Below are 21798 nucleotides of genomic sequence, written 5' to 3' on the forward strand. Positions count from 1 at the left end.
GTCACTCCATTGCAGGACTCAGTCCATCTACTCCTTGCAGCTGAGAACCCTGCTGACTGGGATGTTAAAGGAAAGATGTCTTACCCCTTGCTTGGAGACAGGTTTACTTCTTGCTGAACGGTTTGGACATATTTCTTCTTCCTATCTTACAGTGGCAAAGGTTTTTGTGTTTTCCCCTTTAAACCCACTGGCATCCACATTAACAGAGAGGTTTCTTTACCATTCAGGAAGTAGGAACAGCATTATTTTCTCAGCACAACTCCATCCTGGCTGAATTTATGTCTCTGACCTTTTACCCAAAGGCTCTTTACACTTGACTGAAACATAAGGTAAAAGTAAATGTAACTGAAAGAGCTCATTGTGTGTGTAAGTATAAAGGCTTTTGTGTGCAGGATGTGGCTGCTTGTGCAACCAGTAGCCAAAGAGCACCTTGGGTTGTGCTGTTAGTTCTGACACCCATGGAGAAAGTGGAGCAAGAACCTGGATGGATGAAAACCCCGTGTCCAGTTCAAGCGCAGGCTCCAGACAGCTCCAAATCAGCACTTTTTTGCCAGGACCCTCACAGCTGGCAACTTCCAGCCAGGTTTCCTCCAGGAGAGATGCACTGCTGTCTTTGGGGCTTTTTCTCCAGATGCTTGTGACCAAGAAAGCCCCTTCTTGGAGCTGGGGCTCCAGTCTGTTCTCTGGGGAGCCATGAAAGCAGGGACAGATTAATAAAACACCAAGACTTCTTCAACGGGATTATTATAAGTGGTTTTCCTGAGTATTGGTTGGAGTAATGATCAGAGAAGACAGGGAGATCCGTAATCCTATTTATCTTAAACCATATAATCTTCCTGAAGCCCTTAAATGGTGCCCAACTCTTTAATTACAGAGTAGCCACATGTGCTGCTGCAGACAGGCCTACCTGAAAGCCCGCTGCGGGGAGTGGGGGCAAGGAGGCCTCCCTACCGGCTGCCCTTCAGGCTCCCACCCCGCGGAATGCCCATCTTTCCCGGCGCTGCTCCCCGAGGGATGCAGAGGAGCCACCAAAGCCGGGCGGCCGGCTGCTGGAAGGAGGATTTGTTCAGTTCGTCAAACTGACACGGCTCTGCCGGGGACCAGCAGCGCCCTCGGGTCCCTCCGCAGCGCCGGGAAGAGCGAGGGAGCCCCGGGCAGCCCCGAGCAGCCGCCGACCTCGGCCCCCCCCCCCCCCCGCCCTGCGAGGGCTGCCCGGGAGGCGGGGGCGCTGCCTCGAAGGGGTGTCTGCGCGGGAAGTCCCGCCCCGGCGGCTCCCGGAGAGCGGCGGGGGCGTGCCGCGGCCGCCCGCCGGCCCCTCGGCAGCGGGGCACTGACAGCCGCCCCGAGCGGCACCGGCGCGGCGCTCCGCTCCCGTGCCCGCCCGGCGGTCGCTGCCGCCCCGCCGCCCATGGACCGCCGCCGCCGGGGGGCGGGCGGGAGCGTGCGGCCGCAGTGAGCCCGGCCGGCCGAGCGCGGGGGGCGGCCGAGCCCCGGCGCCGCGGGCACCATGGACAGTATCCTGGAGCCCTTCCCCGCCGAGCGGCTCTTCCCCGCCGCCGGCACCGGCTTCCTCGACTTCGGCGACTTCAGCGAGGCGGACTTCCTCAGCAATGTGGTAAGGGACCGCCGGCAGCACCCCAGCTCCGGCGGGCCGGCGCCTGCAGCGGGGACGGGACACGGCGGCGGGCTCTCCTCGGTCCCCGCCCCGCCCCGCCTGCCCCGGGGTGCCCCGGAGATGCTGGTGGCCGGGTGCCCGCCGTCGCACACGGCCAGCGCCCCCCTGAACCGGCCCTCCGCTGTTGCCCCGAGGAGACCCCGCCGGGGAATCTCAGGGCTGTTCTGCACTACGGTTTTATGAGCCTGATGGCTGGGGAGACGTGTGCGGTGCCAGGCGGGGACTGTAGACCTGCCGTGTGTGAGCTCGGGAAGCACCGGAGGCACGGCCGGTTGCCGTCGGGAGAGCCTTGGGCTCACTGCCTCCACTCTCCTTTGCCTGTAACTTTTCCTCTGAGTGGTATTTGGGAGATGAAGCATCTGCCGCTTGGCGCTTAGGCTGGGCTGATTTACTTTGGAGAGAAGGGTGAGGGGGAAGAGTGACTTGGGAGGAAAATGTGTTGCCAGTCTCAAGAAACCAAAGGGGCATTGTTCACCTCTAGGGAAACTGCCCAGCCTCTCCCGGGAGTCAGGCGAGTCCTCAGTCCAGCAGCTCTCCCTGAGAGCAAGCACAGACTCTTTGCTCTACGAGCCCGAGCTTTCTATGGGAGTTTGTGCTGCGGATCCTGCAGCCCCTCTGCCAGGCAGGACCCAGCCCTGAAGCTGAAGTGGGAAGGGCCCTACCCCAGAGGTGGTTTGGAGCGAGGGTATCCGGCGCTGGGCAGCGGGGCACTGCCCGAACGCGAGGCTCTGCCGGCCTCTGAGCGGCTGCAGCCGTGGGACAGTGTGCCTGCCCCGGACAGAGATCTGAACAATGGCTTGTTACTCCCCTTTCACAGTACTGGCACCTCCCGCGTTCCCGGTGTAGCATTGTGAGCGTCTCTGAGGACTACCCTTGCAGTGGGAGCATGGAACAGGGAGAGGGTGAATCCACTTACGCTTTGCTACGCAAAAGATATCTAAAGCCTTTTATGCTGCCTCCTTTGTGAGGAAGACAGTAGAGATGCAAAATTTGCATAAATATTAAGTGCACGGCACCAAGCAGAGGCACACATAGTCTGGAAAAGAGATTATGCAGGCAGCCCCATCTCTCAGAGATCTTGCCAGCTCCTAATTTCTGAGATACCACTGTGCCTCAAGGACTGATTCCACTGGGCTCTACCAGAGGCAACAGAGTCCTGCAGTGTTCAGGCAGACCTTCCAATGGCACATCACCCCAAGACTGAGCGCTCGCCTTGCCTGCCCATATCTGAGAGACCTGTTGCTAGGAGTTTTGTGCTTTCCCTAATTCTGTACACATCCAGTGTGGATGAAGCTATGCTGGTAGGAAGTGCTTTATGCCAAGATCATTTATTCCTTTATCAAAATGAAAATAGTATGTATTGGCACCAGCCCCTTTACCCAGATGCAACATGGGCTGCAGTCAGAAGTCAGGGAACCCCTAACCAATATAGGTGATACCTTTTAATAGTTAAACACAACTTCTGCCTGCAAGCAGACCCTGTGAAAAAGAAGCTTTTGTGTAAGAGTGCCATCTGGTGCCACCTGCCAGGACAGTGTGTTTAAAGTGTGTGGTGGCCATGGGCAGGCTGGCTCTGTCCTGCCTCGTTTAAATGGCTTTTCTGCTTGGAGAGCTGCTTCTGGAGGCAGCTTGCCCTTGTCTTCTCATTAACTACGTTGCAGTGACTCAGGCATCGTTGTGCTTAGCTGAGAGCAGAAAGGCTCTTTTTTAAAGGCTTTTTTTTTTTTCCCTGTGGATTTTTTCCCCAACTGCCAGCACCACAAACTTCTGCTGGAGTGAGAGAGTCAAGCTGAAACCTTCTTTTCCTGCAGATGATACATATAAGAGATTCTGTAGTCACTTCTCACCTACCAAACCTGTTGCTGGTACAAGAGCCAGAACATAATACATCAACCCTCTTTGTTCTCGCTCTGCATGACAATGGGAGGATGGAAGAAATGCACTTGGATTTTCTTATAAAATCCAGCAAGTCTCCTGGGATCTTGAAATGCGTGGAGAAGTTCTTTTTACATAGAACTGTGCAAAGCATCACCGTGCACAATAGCTCACAAAGTTGCCAGTGCCTTTGCTTCAAAGATTGGCAAACTTTTCCAGATATTGTTCAGCAGGCATTTTTCTTAAAACAGGCCAGGAATTTTGGCCATAAAATGTCAGTATGGAACTTTTCCTGAGTATGATTTCCTCTTTTCAGAAAGGAAGCAGAAAGAAGAGATGGATGAACCTTACTGCAGGGTCTGTGCTCCTTTGGGGCAAGAATTGCCTGTGTCTACTCTCTTTTCCTCAACCTTGACAGTCCTAATGAGTCATCTTGGTCTTTAAAAAATGGTTCTCTGTATTGTTCATCTGAAGCTGTGACAAAGAATTAATTAAAGCGCATCTGTAGATGCATCTTTGTAAAGGTCTGTGTGCTTGCAACAGAAAAAAAATTGAAGGGTGGGGGCTGCCATTCAGAGACATTTGCCCAGGTTGTAGGAATAGGTTGACAGAAACCTCATGAAATTCGGCAAAAACAAATCCTGACTCCTGCCCTGGGATGGATGGATGGATGGATGTACTGAGCCACCAGGGGTCATGGGCCACTGGTGCGCCCTTCTAGCAAAGGCAGCTAGGAGCAGGAATGAGGTGGTGGATAGACACAGGGAAGTGATTATCCCCTTTTTCTTGAGAATCATAAAACTGTGTCTGAGATACAGTGTCCAGTTATGGGCTGCCTGATACCAGAAAGACATGATAAATCTGAGTGCATCAAGGGGATTGTCACCAAGGTAACTGGGAGATGGATAATTTCTCCTGTGAGGAGTAGCTGAGGGAGTTGGACTTCCTCAGCTGGAGAAGAGGCAGCTCCAGGAGGACCTAGGAGAAGCCTACCTGCACAGCTGAGGAAGTTACTGAGAAGATGGAGCCAGGGTCTTTCATAAGTGCATGGCAGGAGGGTGAGTGGTCATAAATTGGAACGGGAGAGGTTTAGACTGGGTATAAGGAACTAATGTATCACTGTGAGGATTTGGGGGGTTTTTTGAAAATCTTACAGGAGTGGTATCTGCTTGTTGATTGGAGGGAAAATCTCCAAAGGACACAAAATGCCTCTCTTCACTTAGCTTCTGCTAACCAGGTTTACATAGGATGGCTGCTAACAGCACTGTCAGTCTCCTTTTGCTCAAGAGGCCACATACTGCTCTTGAACTTAGGCAACTTTGCTCATCTTTTTTTCCCAGAAGGACCTACCATACATGAAGCTAATCCTTCATGCAGTGCCTGTTTATCAATTTCACCCATTTGAGTCCTGCCCAGTCCACCATTTCTGATCATTTCTGCAAGCAGCCATCTACTTGCTTACGGTCTCTTACAACTACACTCAGAGAGCTCTTACTTTCTCGTTCAGCTCTTATCAGTGCTGTGAAACTCTTCAAAAGACTTATCTTTTGAGTCAGATTCACCACTGTGCTTCACTGGGTTTGTGACACTGGTGTCAGAATGAAGCCAGAATAAACCAACCAAACAGGAGTCATATGTTTCTTTTTAACCCAGTAGCCCAGTGGGTTTGTTTCTTCCCTCTGTTTCTGTGTTTTATAGTGCAAAAAAGACCTTCAAAGATGACTTTTGATATTTACATAAACACAGCTTTATTTTGACTCTGTGCTTTTCAAAGCATATACTTCACCTCCTTCAAGAGACATCAAGGCAAGAAAATAACCCGCATGCTTGCTCAGGTCTCCACTGTTAGAAGCTGCAGAATGGCTGTTCAGGCTGCCTCAGGAGAGCTAACCCAGCTCCTCTGGGGAATGCACAGTAACACACTCTTTTACTGTGTGATCCTGTATGCCCAGGCAATATGACAGTTGGCATTTTCTGGAGCCTACAAAGGGACAGCAGAAGGGGAGAAGAACTGCTTGTCTCTGAGGTTTGCTCCTTGAGTGCAAACTGGATGTTGGGCTTACTGTGTGCTCTTTCCTTCAATATGTCCTGGCCTGCAGGAGAAAGAGAGTGGCAGAACTGTATGTAGAGAGCTGGCTGAGAGTGGTGCTGATGAAACTCATAGGGGAAGCTTCCCCTGAAGATGAAGAGAGGCTATTTACCATGGATGACTGTCACACTCACAGGAAGCCTGTACACACTTTTATTCCTCTTATGCCTACTACAGGGACATAAATAGCACTTAAGTGGTGCTTAGGTGTTGGACTGACCTTTGGTTTGAGTGAGTTTCATGCTCTGTAAACTCCCTCTCACCATCTCAGTGCACAGTGAGGATGGAGAGCTCAGGCAGATTTGGTCACCCACTTCATATCCCTTGCAGTTGCTAGACAGGGGAGCTCTGCTGTAACGGGAGGCTGGGTCTCCAGGACTGATGGTAAATCTCTCATTGGGACACATGCAGCAAGCATTTTGGCCCTCTATTCCCATGCCTGGTAAAATTTGGTCAGTAACACATTTATGGTTAGTCTGCCAAGTACTGGATATGGAGAAGCTATTTTCTTTAAATTTTAGTTGGAACTTGCCAGCCAGATTCCTGTAGGGTCTGGAGCAGAGACCTGATAGGGCCATCAGACCTGTCCTGATGGAAATGAATCCTAAGATAGTAGTTCCCATGTCTTTCTATCTCATTAGTCTCTTTGGATCCATCTCATGGTTTCTCCACTTCATGTCCCTGCTGCTCCTTACTGTCTCATGGTGGGACTTACACTTGCAGAAGTGCTAGCAGCAGGATGAAACCAGAGCTGAACATGGGTCCATGGGTCTCTGAGTCTGGGTCTCTGAGCATCATTGCCACCAGGAAAAATGTTTCCCTTTTGGTAACGAAGAGGGAAAGAGACTTGAACTTCATTTAGAAGACTCTAGGTCAATACTTTGTCCAGAGACTGTGGATCATTTGTGTGTCTTACCTGCCAGGAAATTTATAAACATTTGGGATACTCTTCCTAAATAAACACATTCATCTGTTGGACAACTGCCTGCATGTGCTGGGAACCCATTGTCCTAAGTTATCATCTCAGCCAAAGTGGTAGAACCCGTTAACTGTGCTCTTGGGCCAGAACTAGGACAGAGGCTGCAACTTAGAGCAGGAGTGCAGGAAGGCATATGTCTAAAACAGGGTTAATCACTGGAGACAGAGCCATCATCTTGGTGGGGAGAAGCAGGAAGGTCTTTAGTGAAGTGCTTGCAGAGTAAACAAAGGGAGGGTTTGGCAGGAGATGGAAGTACATCTGTGCACACAGTCCACTCCCACCGAGGGAGGGTGTCAGCAGCACCAGCTGGGAGTGCTGGGGTTTTGTACTGCTCAGGCCATGTCTGCCAGGTGATCCTCATCCCCTCTGGCATAAGGCAGCCATTCAATGCCACCACCACTTTCAGAGAAGGACAAACCTGGGGTCTCATTTGTATAGATCAGACTGTAGAAAAACCTCTAAGGTCCACTGTACCTCTTCCTGGTACCAGTACAAGTGGCCAAGCTTGTTCTGTATGGTGGCTTCAGAAGTGGTGGCTCCTGAACTTAATGAAATGTGTTGTGTTCATCAATGCAAAATGTCTTCTGCTACCCAGAAGCTCATCTGATACTGCACTGGTCCATCCCATGCTGCTCTGGTCTCATCCATGACTGGTGCTGTGCTGGTCCCATTGGTGCTGTACTGTTCTGCTAAAGCCTGAAATGGAGCTGTCTCTGGTAGAGCAGGGATTAGGAAAGAAGAGCATTTTCTGAAGCAACCCCTTAAAGGGGAATTTAGAACTAGGGATTTCATAGCCACAGTTGTAGCTGAACTATTTAAAATATGGCCAGGCTGACACTTCTGTGACTTACTGCTGTGTTTCCTCTGAGAAACATTATTCCTGTGCTTGCTCCCTTTTTCTCTAAGCATTTCTCCATAGGTTTTAAGGTAGTATTTAATTAGCATTTATTAATTACTTATTTACTATTTAAAGAATTCTCAGTGTTAAAGGAAGCAAATGAAAATCCTTAACTCTCTGGAGCTGTCTCTGGGACAGTCACGTGGGAGATTCTCTGCGCATAACCACAGGCAGGAATGTTCTTGATACAGCAATTTGATTCTCAAGACTCACTTGTACCAGTGCATTTCAAGGAAGGGATGAGTCAACCCACTAAAGCTTATGCATCCTTGTCCAGTTGTGGACAGACTGTAAGAAACCAGATGGTTCACAAAAGCCAGTTGGTGACTGTCCTTGCTGCAGAGTTACAGGAAAACAGGTAAGGCAGCAGCAATGAAGCAAACCATTACAGCTCACCTAAGAAATGCCCAAAACCTGTCTCTTGGCCTAATTTGGCTCAGAGATTTCTCAGGGAAATTCCAGGTCTGTGCAGCAAGGTACAATGCAGTCACCTATGCTTCACAGGCAACCTTGTGGCCAGCATTGTTCTTCTTCAGGAGGAGCCAAGTGTGTTAGGTCCTCAACTTCAAGCCAGTCTTAGTCCTGGGATTACTACATCCTAACAATCCCAGCTTTCTGCCAGGGACTGTATTTACACATCTGAACTGCTGGGACTTCAAGTCTCCGCATGGGAGATGAGAAGTGAGAACAAGGGTGGAACCAAAGCCACGTTTCTCAGCTGATCCCCATGCTGGCACCATCTTTGTCCCGCTGCAGCAGGTGACTTCTGTGCGAGCACCCTCAATGTAGTTTGGTATCCTCTGACTGAAATCATCGATCCAGTTTTCAGCCTGGCACTAGGACAGAGTAGGTGCTTGCATGGAGCTCTTCTCTTACTTTTTCCTCTATCTGGAGCTTAACTTGTGTTGTAAGTTGCTAGGTGTTTCCTTGGGTTGGTGTCTGCATGTTTTGTAACGTTCCTCAGAGCAGAAATAGCTGAAAGGTTGTGAAGAGCCAAGGGCATGGCCAGAGTGGCAGGGGACTGCAGGTAGCATGCTGAAAGGCAGGCTGTGTCTTTCAACCCAGTTGTTCCCTGCAGCTGCCATGCAGTATTTACATCTATCTAACTTATTTCCAGCTGCTCAAGAAAACAAATTTTACTTCTGCTTTCCTGTAGGGTTACATCATTCAAAGTTTTCCTTTCCTGTAGTTTCCTGAGCTGACCTGAACACTCCAGCCTTATCCTCTCACCCACCCCTTTATGACTTCTTTACCTACCTTCTTTTCTCTTTCTTTGTATCTCTCCTTTGACTTTTAGTTTCTTAAACCTGTCCAGGGCTATCTGCCTTTGAAACCATGTGGTGCTGCTCTGGTCTGGTCTGTGTCCAAGTGATAGATGCTTGACACTGATCTTGAGACATTGATTAGCCAGAACAAGATCTCATGAAGGTTAGAAGTGCACATATTGACAAACCCTTTCACTCCTTTCTTTCTTGTCCTATTTTATCTTCTCACTTTCTAAGACTGCTGAAATTCCCCGTACAGCACTATGCAAGGCTATTCTCCCTGAAACTAGTATGTAATCTAAACCAGTACTGGAGTAATTACTACCATCTTTAGAGCTCAAAGGTGATGCCTTATGTGAGGTCATTTATTACGATCACTGTTCAGGCTGTTCCAGAGGAAATTCACCCCTGACTACCTCAGCGAAGTTGCTTTTGGCTTCTTTACACTGTGACTTTGTCTTGATTAGGAAAAATGTTCATTTAGGTCAGTCTGGCTGACCTGATTAGCAAAGCCTGCTCAAAATGCAGTTAGCATTTTTTCTAGAATAGATGCAAAACATACTGCATTCAGCTGAGCAATCTGTGTCAGGAGTTCCCCTGCAACAGGAATGTCAGGGCTCCCTTGGGAGGAACCTGGCAGCTAAGGCTGGAGGAATACTACAACTTGGGCCTGACACCGTGTTACACAGGAGGGAACTGGATGCTACACTGGTTGTGGACATTCCTGTTGGATTGTCAGCATCCCTCCTGCAGGTGAGCTTTCTTAGACCAATGCCCGAACAACATCCCCCATGCTGACTCCCCACCAGAGTGTCATGGGGTCACTGGCTCCTCCTCTCAATGGCATGGCATGTCCAGGGGGAGCATTGTAGCTCAAGAATAACCCATCTCTGCTGTTCGAGGCACAGGGGATCCACCATGAGAACCTGCTCCTGGCTCTGCAATATTTGCAGCCCTCTTTCTACTTGGAGGAGAGCTGTCCCTTCCAGAAGAGAAAGAGGTAGAGGGAGACCAGGATGAAGAAGAGGACCCAGTTCCAGAGCCTCAAGAGTTAATTGTTGCATGCCAGAGCAGCTTGATGTTAAATGAGTCTGATAAATTCATGACAGTTGAAGGAAGGAGCTGGGCAGGTGCTTTTGGCTAAGCTTACTGCTGTCCCGGGGGGAGGGACTGCAAGCCAGGCAGCTCAGGGAGGAGGAAACCAGCTCTGACATTTGTAAAGACTGTTGATGGAAGGTTTCTTTCAAAGACTTTTCAGTCTCTCAATCTGAGAGTTCTTTGCCCAGGGATTGCTGGAAATGTGGCTCGTCTTTCCAAGCAAATGTGGCAGACTCTCTGAGTTGATGAGGTGCTGTTGAGCCACAAATACTGAATTGCCAATTGAATGATGTTGGGTTTGTTTTTGTTATGTTGTTCCTGTCTTTATGGACAGTGGTGCAGTGAGGTTGTTGAGAATGGGAGAACTGTATTTAGTCTCAGCTCTGCCAGTTTCTTAGTGTGTGATCCTCAGGGTGTCACTTGCAGTGATGCAGCTTTTGCTCACTGTAAAAAACTGCACATCCTTATTCTTACTGAAAAGGAGCAGTGTCATCAATGGGTGAAGCAGATTAACAAAAACTAAGACTGGAGTGAAGTTTTGCTAGTAAGTATCTGCCAGGAAAGGTTCATAGGAGCTATTACTTTGCTTCCCTGATTGGACTCTTTTTGAATGACTTTGCAGCTATACATGATATTTGCCACATTTTCAGTTTGGCTGATCTATTCTCCACTGAAATCCCAGCTACCCTTCACCCCTCTCCTGTTCCTTATCCCTGTGGACTGCACGTGTCTCACTCTGACCTCAGATACTTCAAGCTAATCCAGAGTAATCTTTCTGTGTCAGTATGAATGACTGTTGGTCAGCAACAGGATTTAAACTAAAGTACTTTTGGCCCATGCTGTTGCTGGCTTGACCACTGTGGGCCTTACTGAAAACCAAACAATTTGTGCTTTATAAATCCAGTGAATGGGCTGTACTCATACCTCATCCTCCACTGTACAACCAAATCCTGGCTCGGGCACAAAACCCATCTTCTCCCTCAGTTTGGTGCAACTTGCTGAGAGCACCCTGTTAACATTTTTGCCCCAAACTGCTGCATGGTCAGTGCTGGGCTGAGTTCCCAGGCTCCCAAACTATGTCTCTGCTGGTCTGTAAATGAGAAGGAGGTAACAAGCTGAAAATACCAGAATGTCATGGCTTTGTCAGTCACTAGCAGGACATTCAAGACCCATGTCAGTCGCTCCTGCTGCTCAGTGCATGGTTTTGCACTTTCCCTTTCTTTGGAGGTGCCTTTTCTTTGCAGTAACTCTGTCTGGCCTGTTGTAAAGTTAGGATCACCATCATCCATTGGGAAGAGTGATGCAGAGGTTGCTTTTCCATCCTCTGATGCTTACCTCCTGCTCTTCAGGTTTTGTCAAATATAGTTGGCAGCAATCCAGCAGCTGGATTAGCAGTAATTAATGAGCAAATGGCCTGCAGCCCTTTTTCAGACCTGGCAAAGCACATACCTTTCTCTTTTTTCTTACATAGTTTTGAGCCCTTTTTTATCATGCTGGGAGAGAGCTGAGTAGCAGCAGATGCTGCTCTGGTCAATACTAGGGCTGAACAGATGCTGCTGCACTCCTTTCTTTGCTGATAATTAATACCAGGATGGCAGGTAGAGGCCGCTAGCTAGGACAGCAAAACTTCTTTCTCCCTCCCCTTGTAGCTGCAGCCATTGCGAGCAGTCAGTGGCAGCTGTAGGCAGCTGGGGTGAGCTGCAGCAGAGCAGGAGCAATGCTGATTTCTTAATTTTCTTGCATGCTTCAGGCTCCAGGGGAACAGCCCTTGCAGCCTCCTCCTTTGTGACCTGGAGCTGAAGTCCCAGGTGTGGTGAAGGCACACATTACTGTGTCAAGCCCAGCAGCTACACAGTGTGGTGAGGTCACCCAGCAGCCTTGATATCTACAAGTAAGTGCCAGAGACCCATGTCCAGACCAGTTGCCCATCCACTAGTCTCAGATGGTTTTCTGATATTTGATGAAATTGAATTACACAGAGTTGTCAGAGGATTTATTTACTTACTCTGGGAAAGGGAAGAGTGAAGGACGCCAGAAGGGATGGAGAATAGGGAAAGAAAGAGGGAAGAAAAACCAAAGACGAGAGAGGTAGCTATGCAGTTAGCATTCCTGAGCCATCTGGACCTGTTGGCATGGCCCCATCTGGACGGGCTCACATGTTCATCCACTGCATGATGTAATCTTCATTGTCCAGCATTTAATTTTTCTCCTTGTGCTGGATGGCCTCATATCTAGTGCACGTCTGGAGCGGGCATTTTGATTTCCTGTTGCTATTTGTGGACTTTTCCTGGCTGATCTTCAAGAGCAGCTCAGGCGGTTTGCATTCCTCAGGCAGAAGCATCAATGCCACCCTGCCGGTGGGAGTGGAGGCCAGCTGCAGCCAGCCTGCCAGCCTGGGAGAGGCAGCCCCACATGGGGAGCCAGCTGTGGTTTGCACCGTGCTGCAGCTGGAGAGAGAGTGACACCTCTGCCTGGTGCTCGGACCGCGGCAGCTGAGCTCCGGAGCTGGCTCAGCCTTCAACACCAGCACAGAGAGGGCTGGCAGGACCACTGTTCCCGGATGCTGGTGGGCTTCCCTGCCCTGCTGGATCTTGCAGCAGAACAGGAGGAAGGAGAGTTTTACTTGACCCAAGACCTATCCTTCCCTTTGGTAGATGTGAGTAAAAAGCAACTGATGATCTCAGTCCCTCTTCTTTACAAATGCCAGCACCAGAGAACACCAGGCCTCTCAGCTGCCCTGTGAAGCAGGCGGGCTTCCCAGCACATAGGAAGGGAGGCTGGGAAGGACCTGGTCTGACATTGCCAAGTGCCCACTCTTGATAATGGAAGGCCTGTCATCTCCTTCCCTCCGTCACTCAGTGCCATTTGCAGTAGGCAGTGCAGTCTAGTCAGAAGGACTCAGTCAGGTTCCCACCATGTTCTGTGGGAGACAGCCATGCCTCACCAAGATGAGCCATCTCTTTTTTTCTTGTGAAAATGAAGAAATGAAGAAGATTTGTATGTCTGCCTCCATAAGAGCACACTATTTGAAGGTCTTTAAGTCACAGGAGCCGCATAGGAGCCAAACAGCCTTCTTCACTACATAAACTCAATGTGTAGAGAGGCAAACAGTTGAGCCATAGGTCCCCTCCTGCTTTTAGAATCAGAGAAATTCCCATCCTCCTGCATGGTTGGGAAAGTCTGAGATGCTCAGAGGATGAAGATGGGATTTCTCTACCATGTACCACTGCTGCAAGCAAACCTCAAACCCAGCAATGAGGCCTGCTTCAGATTATGCCATTCTCCACTCTGACTCAATATGTGGGTAGCCGTGTGATGATACATTAGGCAACAGTTTGACCTGAGCATCCAGTACTCCCTCCCTCACAATGCCTCATCCTGCCCACATGCCTGCCTCCCTTAGCTTTGTTTCCTCCAGGGGCTTGGGAATGGGGAAATTGAGTGCAGTGACCCCCAGGGAGCAAAATTATTTTCAGTGGAGAATCCTACTGCCTGGTTCAGAAGTCGTCTTGCTTGCATGCAAAGGGAGCGGGGCTTTGCTTTCATAATAACCCAGGGACAGCCTGTCCACCAGGGATGGACTCCCTGGAACCACAGAGCTGAGCTTTTCCACCCAGCTCAGCTCTGTTGAGTGAGAGAGTAGCTCTGGAAAACGATGGCCTCTTTTAAAACCAATTGGCAAAACTCTTGCATCTCTCCTGGGAACTGGCCAGGGATTCTGAGTCACTGCTTGAGTGGGTTGTGGCCAAGGTAGTCGTACCCAAGATATTAAGTGAGAGAGGAGAGATCCACCCAGGAGTGCCAGCAGAAATAGTCATGACCGTAATTAATAATAATATAATGATGAAAAGATTCAGAAATGCACTGCCCACTCCAAAAATAAAGTTTGAGGACAACTCAAATGTTGTAAAGAAAAGAGAGGAAAGAGCCGAGAAAGACCGCCAAAGCCTGCATGTCAGCTGCAATGCAAGGAGTCCCGTCCAGCTGGCCTGGGTTCAAAGAGCTCCTATTGTCCAACTGCATTTCCAAGACACCATTCAAAACTTTCAGAAAATGAACCCAAGATGCAGGGTGAGATTTATCACACAATAAAGGCAAGCCAGATGTGTGCACCCTTTCGGAGAGAGGAGGAAGGCGAAGGAGGAGCGAAGCAGGGGAGTATCAAGCAGCAGAGGCATGAGGGAAGGGTTGGCATGAGAAGGCCTGGTGCTGTGAGGATCCAGGCAGGAGCAGGGGACTGCATCTGTGCTGGGACACATACTGGGCACTTGTGAAGGGTTTCCTGTATATCGAGAACACCATACTTGGGAAAATTCACTTAGCATCAAGGTTAAGGGACAAAAGGGGAAGATCTCACTGACGCTTTTTTTCTTTTGTTGCACATAAAACCATGATGGATACTCAGAGGTTGGTTCTTGTCCTGAATTCTATATCTGCAAAATAAGGCCCGGTCTGAAAGGATGTCCAGAAGCCAAACCACTGTAGATTTTATCTTGATTTTCTAAGGCTCACAGTCTTCATTATCGCTTTGCAGCACTGGCCACCATGGCAGGGCTGTAAGTTCTTTTCCCACAGGAATCACTCACTTCCACCTGTGATTTGATTATGTTAAAATCTATTTAACATAATCAAATAATAATAAAAGCAATTAATTACACAGAAAGATAATTTAATCTTTGAATATGCTGCTAACATGGAGTTACATGACTACAACCTGCCATCATTAGATAGCTCCTCAACTTCTCCCTGCTTGCAGAACAGCCCAGCAGTGGATGTGGTATGGCCATGCCATAACACACTCCATAGATTAAAAGGTGACTTGGATTTGTTCTCAGGAAAATCTCTGGTAGCGAGGACTTGTTCATCCAAGAGCAAAAAGCCTGAGAAAACATTTTGGAGGCTTAAGCTAGAAAGTCCCTCTTTGCAATGACTCATTTGTTTGGTGACTGTATTTCTCGTCTACAACAGTTGGTTGTTTTTTGGTTGTTTTTGGGGTTTTTTTTGAAAGGGCTGGATTTATCTGGAGCCTTTAAACTGAGCTCAGTTGCAGATGACAAATTTGAAGCAGGAGGCTCTCAGCTCTGTAAGGAACCATATTTGATTACCAGAGTAGTTCCTCTAAGCCCTAAAACCCATGAGGCCATCCATCATCTCCCTTGTCCAGGGATGTCCAGAAAATGGATTCCCAAATCCACCAGCTTCTGCAGAGACCACTCCAACGTTGGGGTGCAGATGTCTGCTTGATCTAAGACACAGGAGCTTTCACAGCAGGAGTTCAGGGCATAATAGGTTTCCTGGCTTCAAAGGAGCATGGGATCTTTGCTTCTCAGAAGCTTCTGACATTACTTGGTACATGATACCATGCATCTTCACATTTCAACTTCTTTTTACCGGTTACAGGGTCCTCGACTGCTGGGTCTTGTTGTGGAGAAGTCCAGCCTGAAGAAGGGATAGCTGGAGAGCCAGGTTTTGGGAAAGGGTTTTCATAGGCTTCCTTTTCTCCTTCAGCTGTGATTTTCATCCCATGGTTGAAGTGACTGCCTGATCTCTGACCAGTCAGATATCCATCCTTATCTTTGGAAATGCAGGCCTTTCACCCCTGGTTCACCAGCATCACATCTTCATTCTACCCCGGGATGGTGTTAATCCAGGCTACCCCAGTAGTGATGAACAGTCTGAGAGGTGTTACTGCTCTTTGCAGCCTAGGAAGGATTTCCCCATTCTCAAGAGACTCTGGTTTTTGCAGCTCCACTGCTGAGGTAAAAATGATACCCTCAGCATTGGAGCTCAAGTTTAATTTCCTATCTGCTGCTTAGGGCACAGATTTTCCACTGAGATATTGGCAGAAGGTCAGAAATCTACATTCCAAGTTGAATTGCTTTGAAAACTGTCCTGGTGCAGGACCCTGTTCAGTCTGCTGCTTGCAAAACCCAACTCTCGCCCAGCCTGGCCACTGAAGAGAGTCCCAGCTCTTGCTCTCTCAAGATTTTGCATGAAAATCCCTCACATCCTTGAGTAACAAATCAGCTGGCCCAGACTTAGTTGCTCTGTTAAATGCCCTTTACAAAGGCCCAGGGAATGAAAGCCACCAGTAACATTTGGTATTAGCTACATGCCTCAGCTTTTGGACTTGAACAGAGTACAGCTCTTCCTCTTTCAAGGCCTGCTTTTCTTTATCAGTCTCCAGGGACCTGCCAGGGGACAAAATGTGAATTATCTCTGATTTTGCTCTCTGAGCACTAAAGAGAAACAGTTTCAATGAGACAAATGAAGATGATTGTAAAGATAATTCAGACCTTTCCTCCTTTTCTGGTTATCTCCCAAAGCAGATTTCCTCTATCTCCCAGTGTGCCTTTCTTATTTCCTTCTTGCAAGATGCAGAAAAAAAGGCCCATAATGGCATGGGGCTGACAAGCTGTGTAAGAGCAGAGATCTGCCAACTCTGGCAGCTTCAACTCCATACTTGGCAGGGCCAGAAGCTTCCAAAAAAGATGGAAGAAATGGTGGAGTGGCATTTATTCCAGTTTATTTTGGTTCTTGAATAAATGTTCCCATCCCACTGAGTGGTGACCGGCTTGAGCAGTTGCACCTCTCTAATTTATTTTTAATTGTATTGAATGTTCATGCTGCATTTCATGTCTTTTGGTGATACTGTGACATGGTTTCACATCAGCATGGCAGTATAGTTCACAGAGAGTCACAGAGTATAAACCAGTATTTTCTTTAATTTGCCCTGCCTGCTCTCACTCCGTGCATCCCTTGCCATTAAGCAGAATTTTTCTCCAAACTTCCCAGGCAGACATACCACACACAGTTAAATCCATGTAGGCTTTTCCAGGGTAGATGCACCTCTAGATTTGCAGGGCTGGGCTAGGGATGCATCCCTTGGTTGTACAGACATGGCTATGGACACCCAGTTGTGTTCTGGCTGCTGTGCCTCCGTGGGGATTGAGGAGCGGTGGATGGGCTCTGCAAAGGGCACGCCTGGGTGGAGGCGGATCAGGTTAACATAGCAGACAGGGCCTTCCCAAAAATGATGGATTATATTTTCACACATAAGGACATAAAGTTCACATGAGCTCCCACCCCCAGATGCTACAGCAGCTGAAAGCCCTGTCATGGTGTGGAGTTAGGGTGTCACTGGGAGCCTGCTCAAACGCAGCTGAGGCTGCCATGTTCACACAAACAGGCAAAGCACCAATCCAGCCAAGACAGCAGAGATCTGGGGACAGAGATGACAATACAGCTTCTCTCTCTAAGGGCTACTGCTCATGTGAAGTCTCTGCCTGGAGACTGACCTTGGCTTGGGAAGGAGCAAAGAAGAGGAAGGGACCCCTGCCAGTTTGCCCAGGGATACCTGCATTCCCATGGAGAACAGCTCCTATGCATCTCTGTTTGAACACAGCCCAGCTGCCACCACAATGGCTTAGAAATAAGGGCGGCTTTGTTTTGTAGCAAGCAGGTGTCTTCAGTTCTGCAAGCTCAAAAGAAGCCTAGAAGGACAAGTTTTTTATTTACCTTTCACAGACTCCTAGAAATTTACCCCAAATCTTCTGCCAAATCAGGGTTAAGAGCAGCCGATCCAAATGTTTCATCCCGAGAGGGTTGTGTCCAGTTCTGTGTATGGTTTAAGTCCTGCTCTAATTTTTTTTTTTTATCAGAGTCAGCTGCAAGGCAGTTGTAAGCCAGAGGAAATTTGGGACATTCATTGCATATGTAGCATACACACAGCAAAAGCATGCTGAAAAGCAGAGGCATTCCTTTTTATCCTCCAGAGTGCCACTGCTTGGAGAAGAGGTGCTCCTACCTCTGCAGAGTCAGCTAGTCTCATGCCAGGCAAACCATGTACTGTAGCTGCTTTCCACCCCAGGCCAGTGCAGCCCGTTTTGCCCAAGGGGAGGGTGCTATTTCCCCCTCCTCCCTGGTACATGCGTATCTGCTCTGAACCTGGCACCCACAGGGTGGGAGGGCACACAGTAGCCACACCGCTGTGGACACGCTGCAATGCCACTTGTCTTGTGAATCGCCTCAGCCTGGGTTCTGTGCTGTTTCACAGTCGTTCCCCTTGCAGGGCACTTCCAATTTCTCCTCCATCACCACTGCCGGTGGTGCTGTGTGCCGGCTGCTAATCCCATTCATGCTGAACACGCTAGTGCCAGGTGTGGAGACACCAGTGTCCATGACTTTAGCAGCACTCAAGTCCTCCGTTGGGGCCACTGGGAAACCCAGTCACAGGCTAGCAGATTTCAACTTTCCACATACTTTTTACTCCCTTCTGTTTATTCTTTTAGGGGCAGAAGCATTGAAGTTAGACTTAACTCACGCTCTCTCCCTGCGCCTGGTGCCTCCCAAGATTCTCCTCAGTGAACGGCAGGCTTGTGAACTCTGAGCTGGATATTACATGGCTGCAATCTCGGCCACGGAATTTCCATGCGGTCTGTGTTGTGCACATGCTTTTTAACAACATCACCCGCTCCGTCAGCTGATGGCTTTGTCCCCCCTGCCGGGGTTGTAGGGCAGGACGGGGGGAAACCACGAAGCCTTGCTTGCCTGCCAGGGAGGTTGCGGCAAGCCGCGGGAGCCGTGTGTGCCGAGGGGCTGTGGCGATGTCCCCGGGGCGCTCCCCTTCACGGCATCCCGGCCCGAGCAGGACCGGCCCGCGCCGCTCCGTCCTAACCCTGCACTCCTCCCGCGCGCCGCGCCGCTGGCAGCCGCCTCCTATTGGCCGCCTCCCGGCGGCGCGGGCCAATGGGCGGCCGCGGCTGCCGGCCGTTGGCAGCGCGCCGCGGCGACCGTTAAACCGCCGCCGCCGTCCCCGCGCGGCCCGGGCAGCCCGCGCGCAGCCTGAGGGGCTGCGGCTCCTCGGCCGCTGCTCCCCCGCCGCCCGCGCCGCTGCTGCGCCCGGCCTGGGCCCCGCGCCCGCCATCGCCCTCCCCCGGCTGTGCCTTGAGCCGCCGACGGTCCCTCCTAGGTCCTGTGGCGCCTAGCGCTGGAAATTGTAAATCCAGGCCCTTGGCACGGATGCGCGGTGGAAGGAGGTTTCCACAGCGAGTTGTGCTTGAGCCTTGCGGGGAGAAGAGCAGACTCAGGGGAGAGCTTATCACTCTCTACAAGTACCTGAAAGGAGGTTGTAGCCTGGTGGGGGTCAGCGTCTTTTCCAAGGCAACTGGAGACGGGATGAGAGGATGTAGTCTTAAACTGCAGGTTTAGTTTGAACATTAGCAAGAATTTATTCAGAAAAAGGGTGATTAGACATTGGAATGGACTGCCCAGAGAGGTGGTGGGAGTCAGCATCCCTGGAGGTGTTTGAGGAAAGACTGGCTGTGGAGTTTTAGTGCCACGTTCTGTTCCAGTTGACGTGGTGTTCAGTCATAGCTTAGACTCGATGATCTCAGAGGTCTTTTCCCACCTAAATGATTCTGTGATTATACAATTCTACAGACAGCAGCAAATTCTGGGCCTAGTTCCAGATCAGGTTCAGTCAAACTCTGCCATCCTGGGGTGTCTGGAGTGTTTGGTCCACCATACCCCTAAGGCTGTGATGCTGAAAGAAATCACGGGTGACTTGGGTATTGATGCAGTGCCTGGGAAAGACAGGGGCACTGCTGCTCAGGATGCTGTCCTGCTGCTGGAGGGGAATGACAGTGGCATTCACAGGCAGTTTGGCCTTTGGTGCTTTGGCCATGCCATGCAGAGAAGCAGCAACAGCAAGGGGGTAGCAGGTCAGTGCCAAGCTGTCCAGGCACACCAGGGCCCTGAGCACACCAGACATGGAGCAGCAGAGACCTGTGATTTGTGAGATACAAAGGCAATACGGGTTCAGGATGGAGGAGCACCAGAGGGGTGGCAGCCGAGGGGTGGCTGGATGATCACTTGTGCCCCTTGGGGTGCACATGCACTGGCTGGCTGTGTGGAGAAGTGTGCACAGCATCTGTCCATCCTGCCTGAATCTTGTTAACACTGTTGAGAACTTCACTTTCATAAAGTCTGAAATTCACTGCATTTTAAAGAGAGGAGAAGGACTGTCTGGAGTGTATGGGCTCTTCTTTCCTGGAATGTAAAGAAAACCTCGGCTGTGCAGCTGGAGTGCAGGGGGCTTCATTCCTTAGTGAAAGCAGAGAAGGGAAATGCAGATGTCACAGCTGGGACAGGAGATTTATCTTGGCAAGCAAAGAGGAAAAAATTTTCAAAAAGAAAAGAGAAAACTCAGAAGAATCCCCTCCCCATCTTCACTGCCTGCCAGCACGAGCAGAACCTCCAACCTGCAAAGGCCTTTCGTCTCCTGGGCCTGGGCTGCTGCCCAGCTGGATTAGCCCCTCACTGCTTTCTCTTTGGAGCAAGACCATTGTGGTGGGACAAGAGAGGCTGTGAGAACCAGGCTGATCCCGACGGGAGACTGTGTCCAAACAACTCAGCTGGAGGTGGGAAGGGGAAAGTCACCAAGAATGGAAGCATGAAAGGGGAAAAGGAGGGACAGATGCAGCCAGGATGAGTACAGAGAAGTGGATCCTGAGGGAGGAAGTCATCACCGCCTCAGCCATGCATGGTACCCCTGGGCTACAAGAGTGCTTTCTTAAGGCATCCCACATGCAACCGGGCAGGGGAGAAGGCTTAGTGCTTCAGTCTCTCCTTGGGGCCTCCAGAGTTCTAACACCAGCTCGGGGTGGGGGTATATGTAGAGCTTGCATTTGGATATCTGGATGCCTTACATTAGCTCCCAAGATAACTGTTGTACAACAGGAAAGGGTGTTTGAATGAGAAGTGCACGCACGCACATACAGTGTGCTATTTAGACAACCCTAAGCATGAGGTCAGGATGAAAACATGTGGTGAAAATATGTTTGGAAGAGTCAGTGCCTATGTCGATCACCAGGAGTGGGAGGGAGCAGAAGCCAGGAGCTGACAGATTCTCACTCTCTCCCCATGGCTGAGGTGGCCTCAGCCTGAGCAGATTCTGCTGTGGCACCAGAACAGGTTAAGGCTCTCTGTAGGGCCTAGAGATGCAATGGTTGTTGCCTCCCCATACGTGTGGACACTGGCTCATCCTCTTTGGGCGCTGCCTCCCTGTCCTCCTAGAATTTGAGGGGGATGGGCAGCCAGAAATCAGCCTTGGATCAGGAAATCCAGCATATCCTCGCCATTGCGTTTCTGTCCCTTGGCTGCCCCCACCCTGACCGCTCACTGGTAATACAGCTTTGGAAACACATCTCGTGCTATTTCTTGGCTTTGGAGCATAGTTAGAAGGAGAAGGAAGGAGGGTGTGAAAGAGAGGGGAAGATAACAGGAGCGAATAATGCAAAATGAGACTGTGCTGTGAGCTTTGTATCCCATCTGGAAACTGTTTTCCCTCAGTACACTGCACACCCACTCCCTCTAGGCCAGGATGGTAAGGGTCAAGTTTCCCAGTTGACTGGTCCCCCTTGCTAAAGCCAGGCCCATCTGCGTGAAAGCTACTTGAAATATCTTAAAGGAGAATCTCAACAGAGTTGCAGAGTCCTTCATTGTCACACTTAAAAACTCTTGACCAATCTTCTGAGGAGCAGGAGCTGGCTGATCTCAGCCTGGTTGGAAGGCACTCTCAAGGAGTTTTGGTCTTGAAGAGGCTGTGAGAGGATGAGGCTGTTTGTGCTTGTGTATCTCTGTCCATCCCACCTTCATTCACATCCAAGTTCCATGGACTCTTTCTTGGACCTTCCCTGGTCTGCTGAGACCTTTGTTGCCATTGTGTTGGCAAAAGTCTCCCCAAAGCCCAGCACAGTCATGTCATTTCATGGCAGCACATGAAGACCTTTAGCTGTACTGGCCCCAGCCTGGGTGGGAACAGAGGGCTAGTGACCACCCAGCACTTTTTTGGCATGTTACATTCCAGCAAGGATAAAGCTACTGTCCATTTAGTCAGGTGATAAACCTGCTTCTCTT

At 49.9% G+C, this 21798-nt stretch overlaps 1 protein-coding gene across 3 annotated transcripts in view; it reads left to right on the forward strand.

Annotated features, from left to right (window-relative positions):
* The first annotated feature begins 1432 nt into the window (after window positions 1-1432).
* CREB3L1 (cAMP responsive element binding protein 3 like 1) overlaps window positions 1433-21798 on the forward strand; it is a 45196-nt gene continuing 24830 nt past the window's right edge. For 2 of the 3 annotated variants that reach the window (XM_032113588.1, XM_032113587.1), the window contains exon 1: window positions 1433-1615. In XM_032113588.1, the coding sequence (XP_031969479.1) occupies window positions 1508-1615 (108 nt within the window). In that variant the 5' untranslated portion in view covers window positions 1433-1507. The remainder of the gene's footprint in view (window positions 1616-21798) is intronic. The other variant, XM_032113586.1, reaches the window with a different exon arrangement.

Source organism: Corvus moneduloides, chromosome 6, assembly GCF_009650955.1.
Source record: "Corvus moneduloides isolate bCorMon1 chromosome 6, bCorMon1.pri, whole genome shotgun sequence".
Lineage (NCBI taxonomy): Eukaryota > Metazoa > Chordata > Aves > Passeriformes > Corvidae > Corvus > Corvus moneduloides.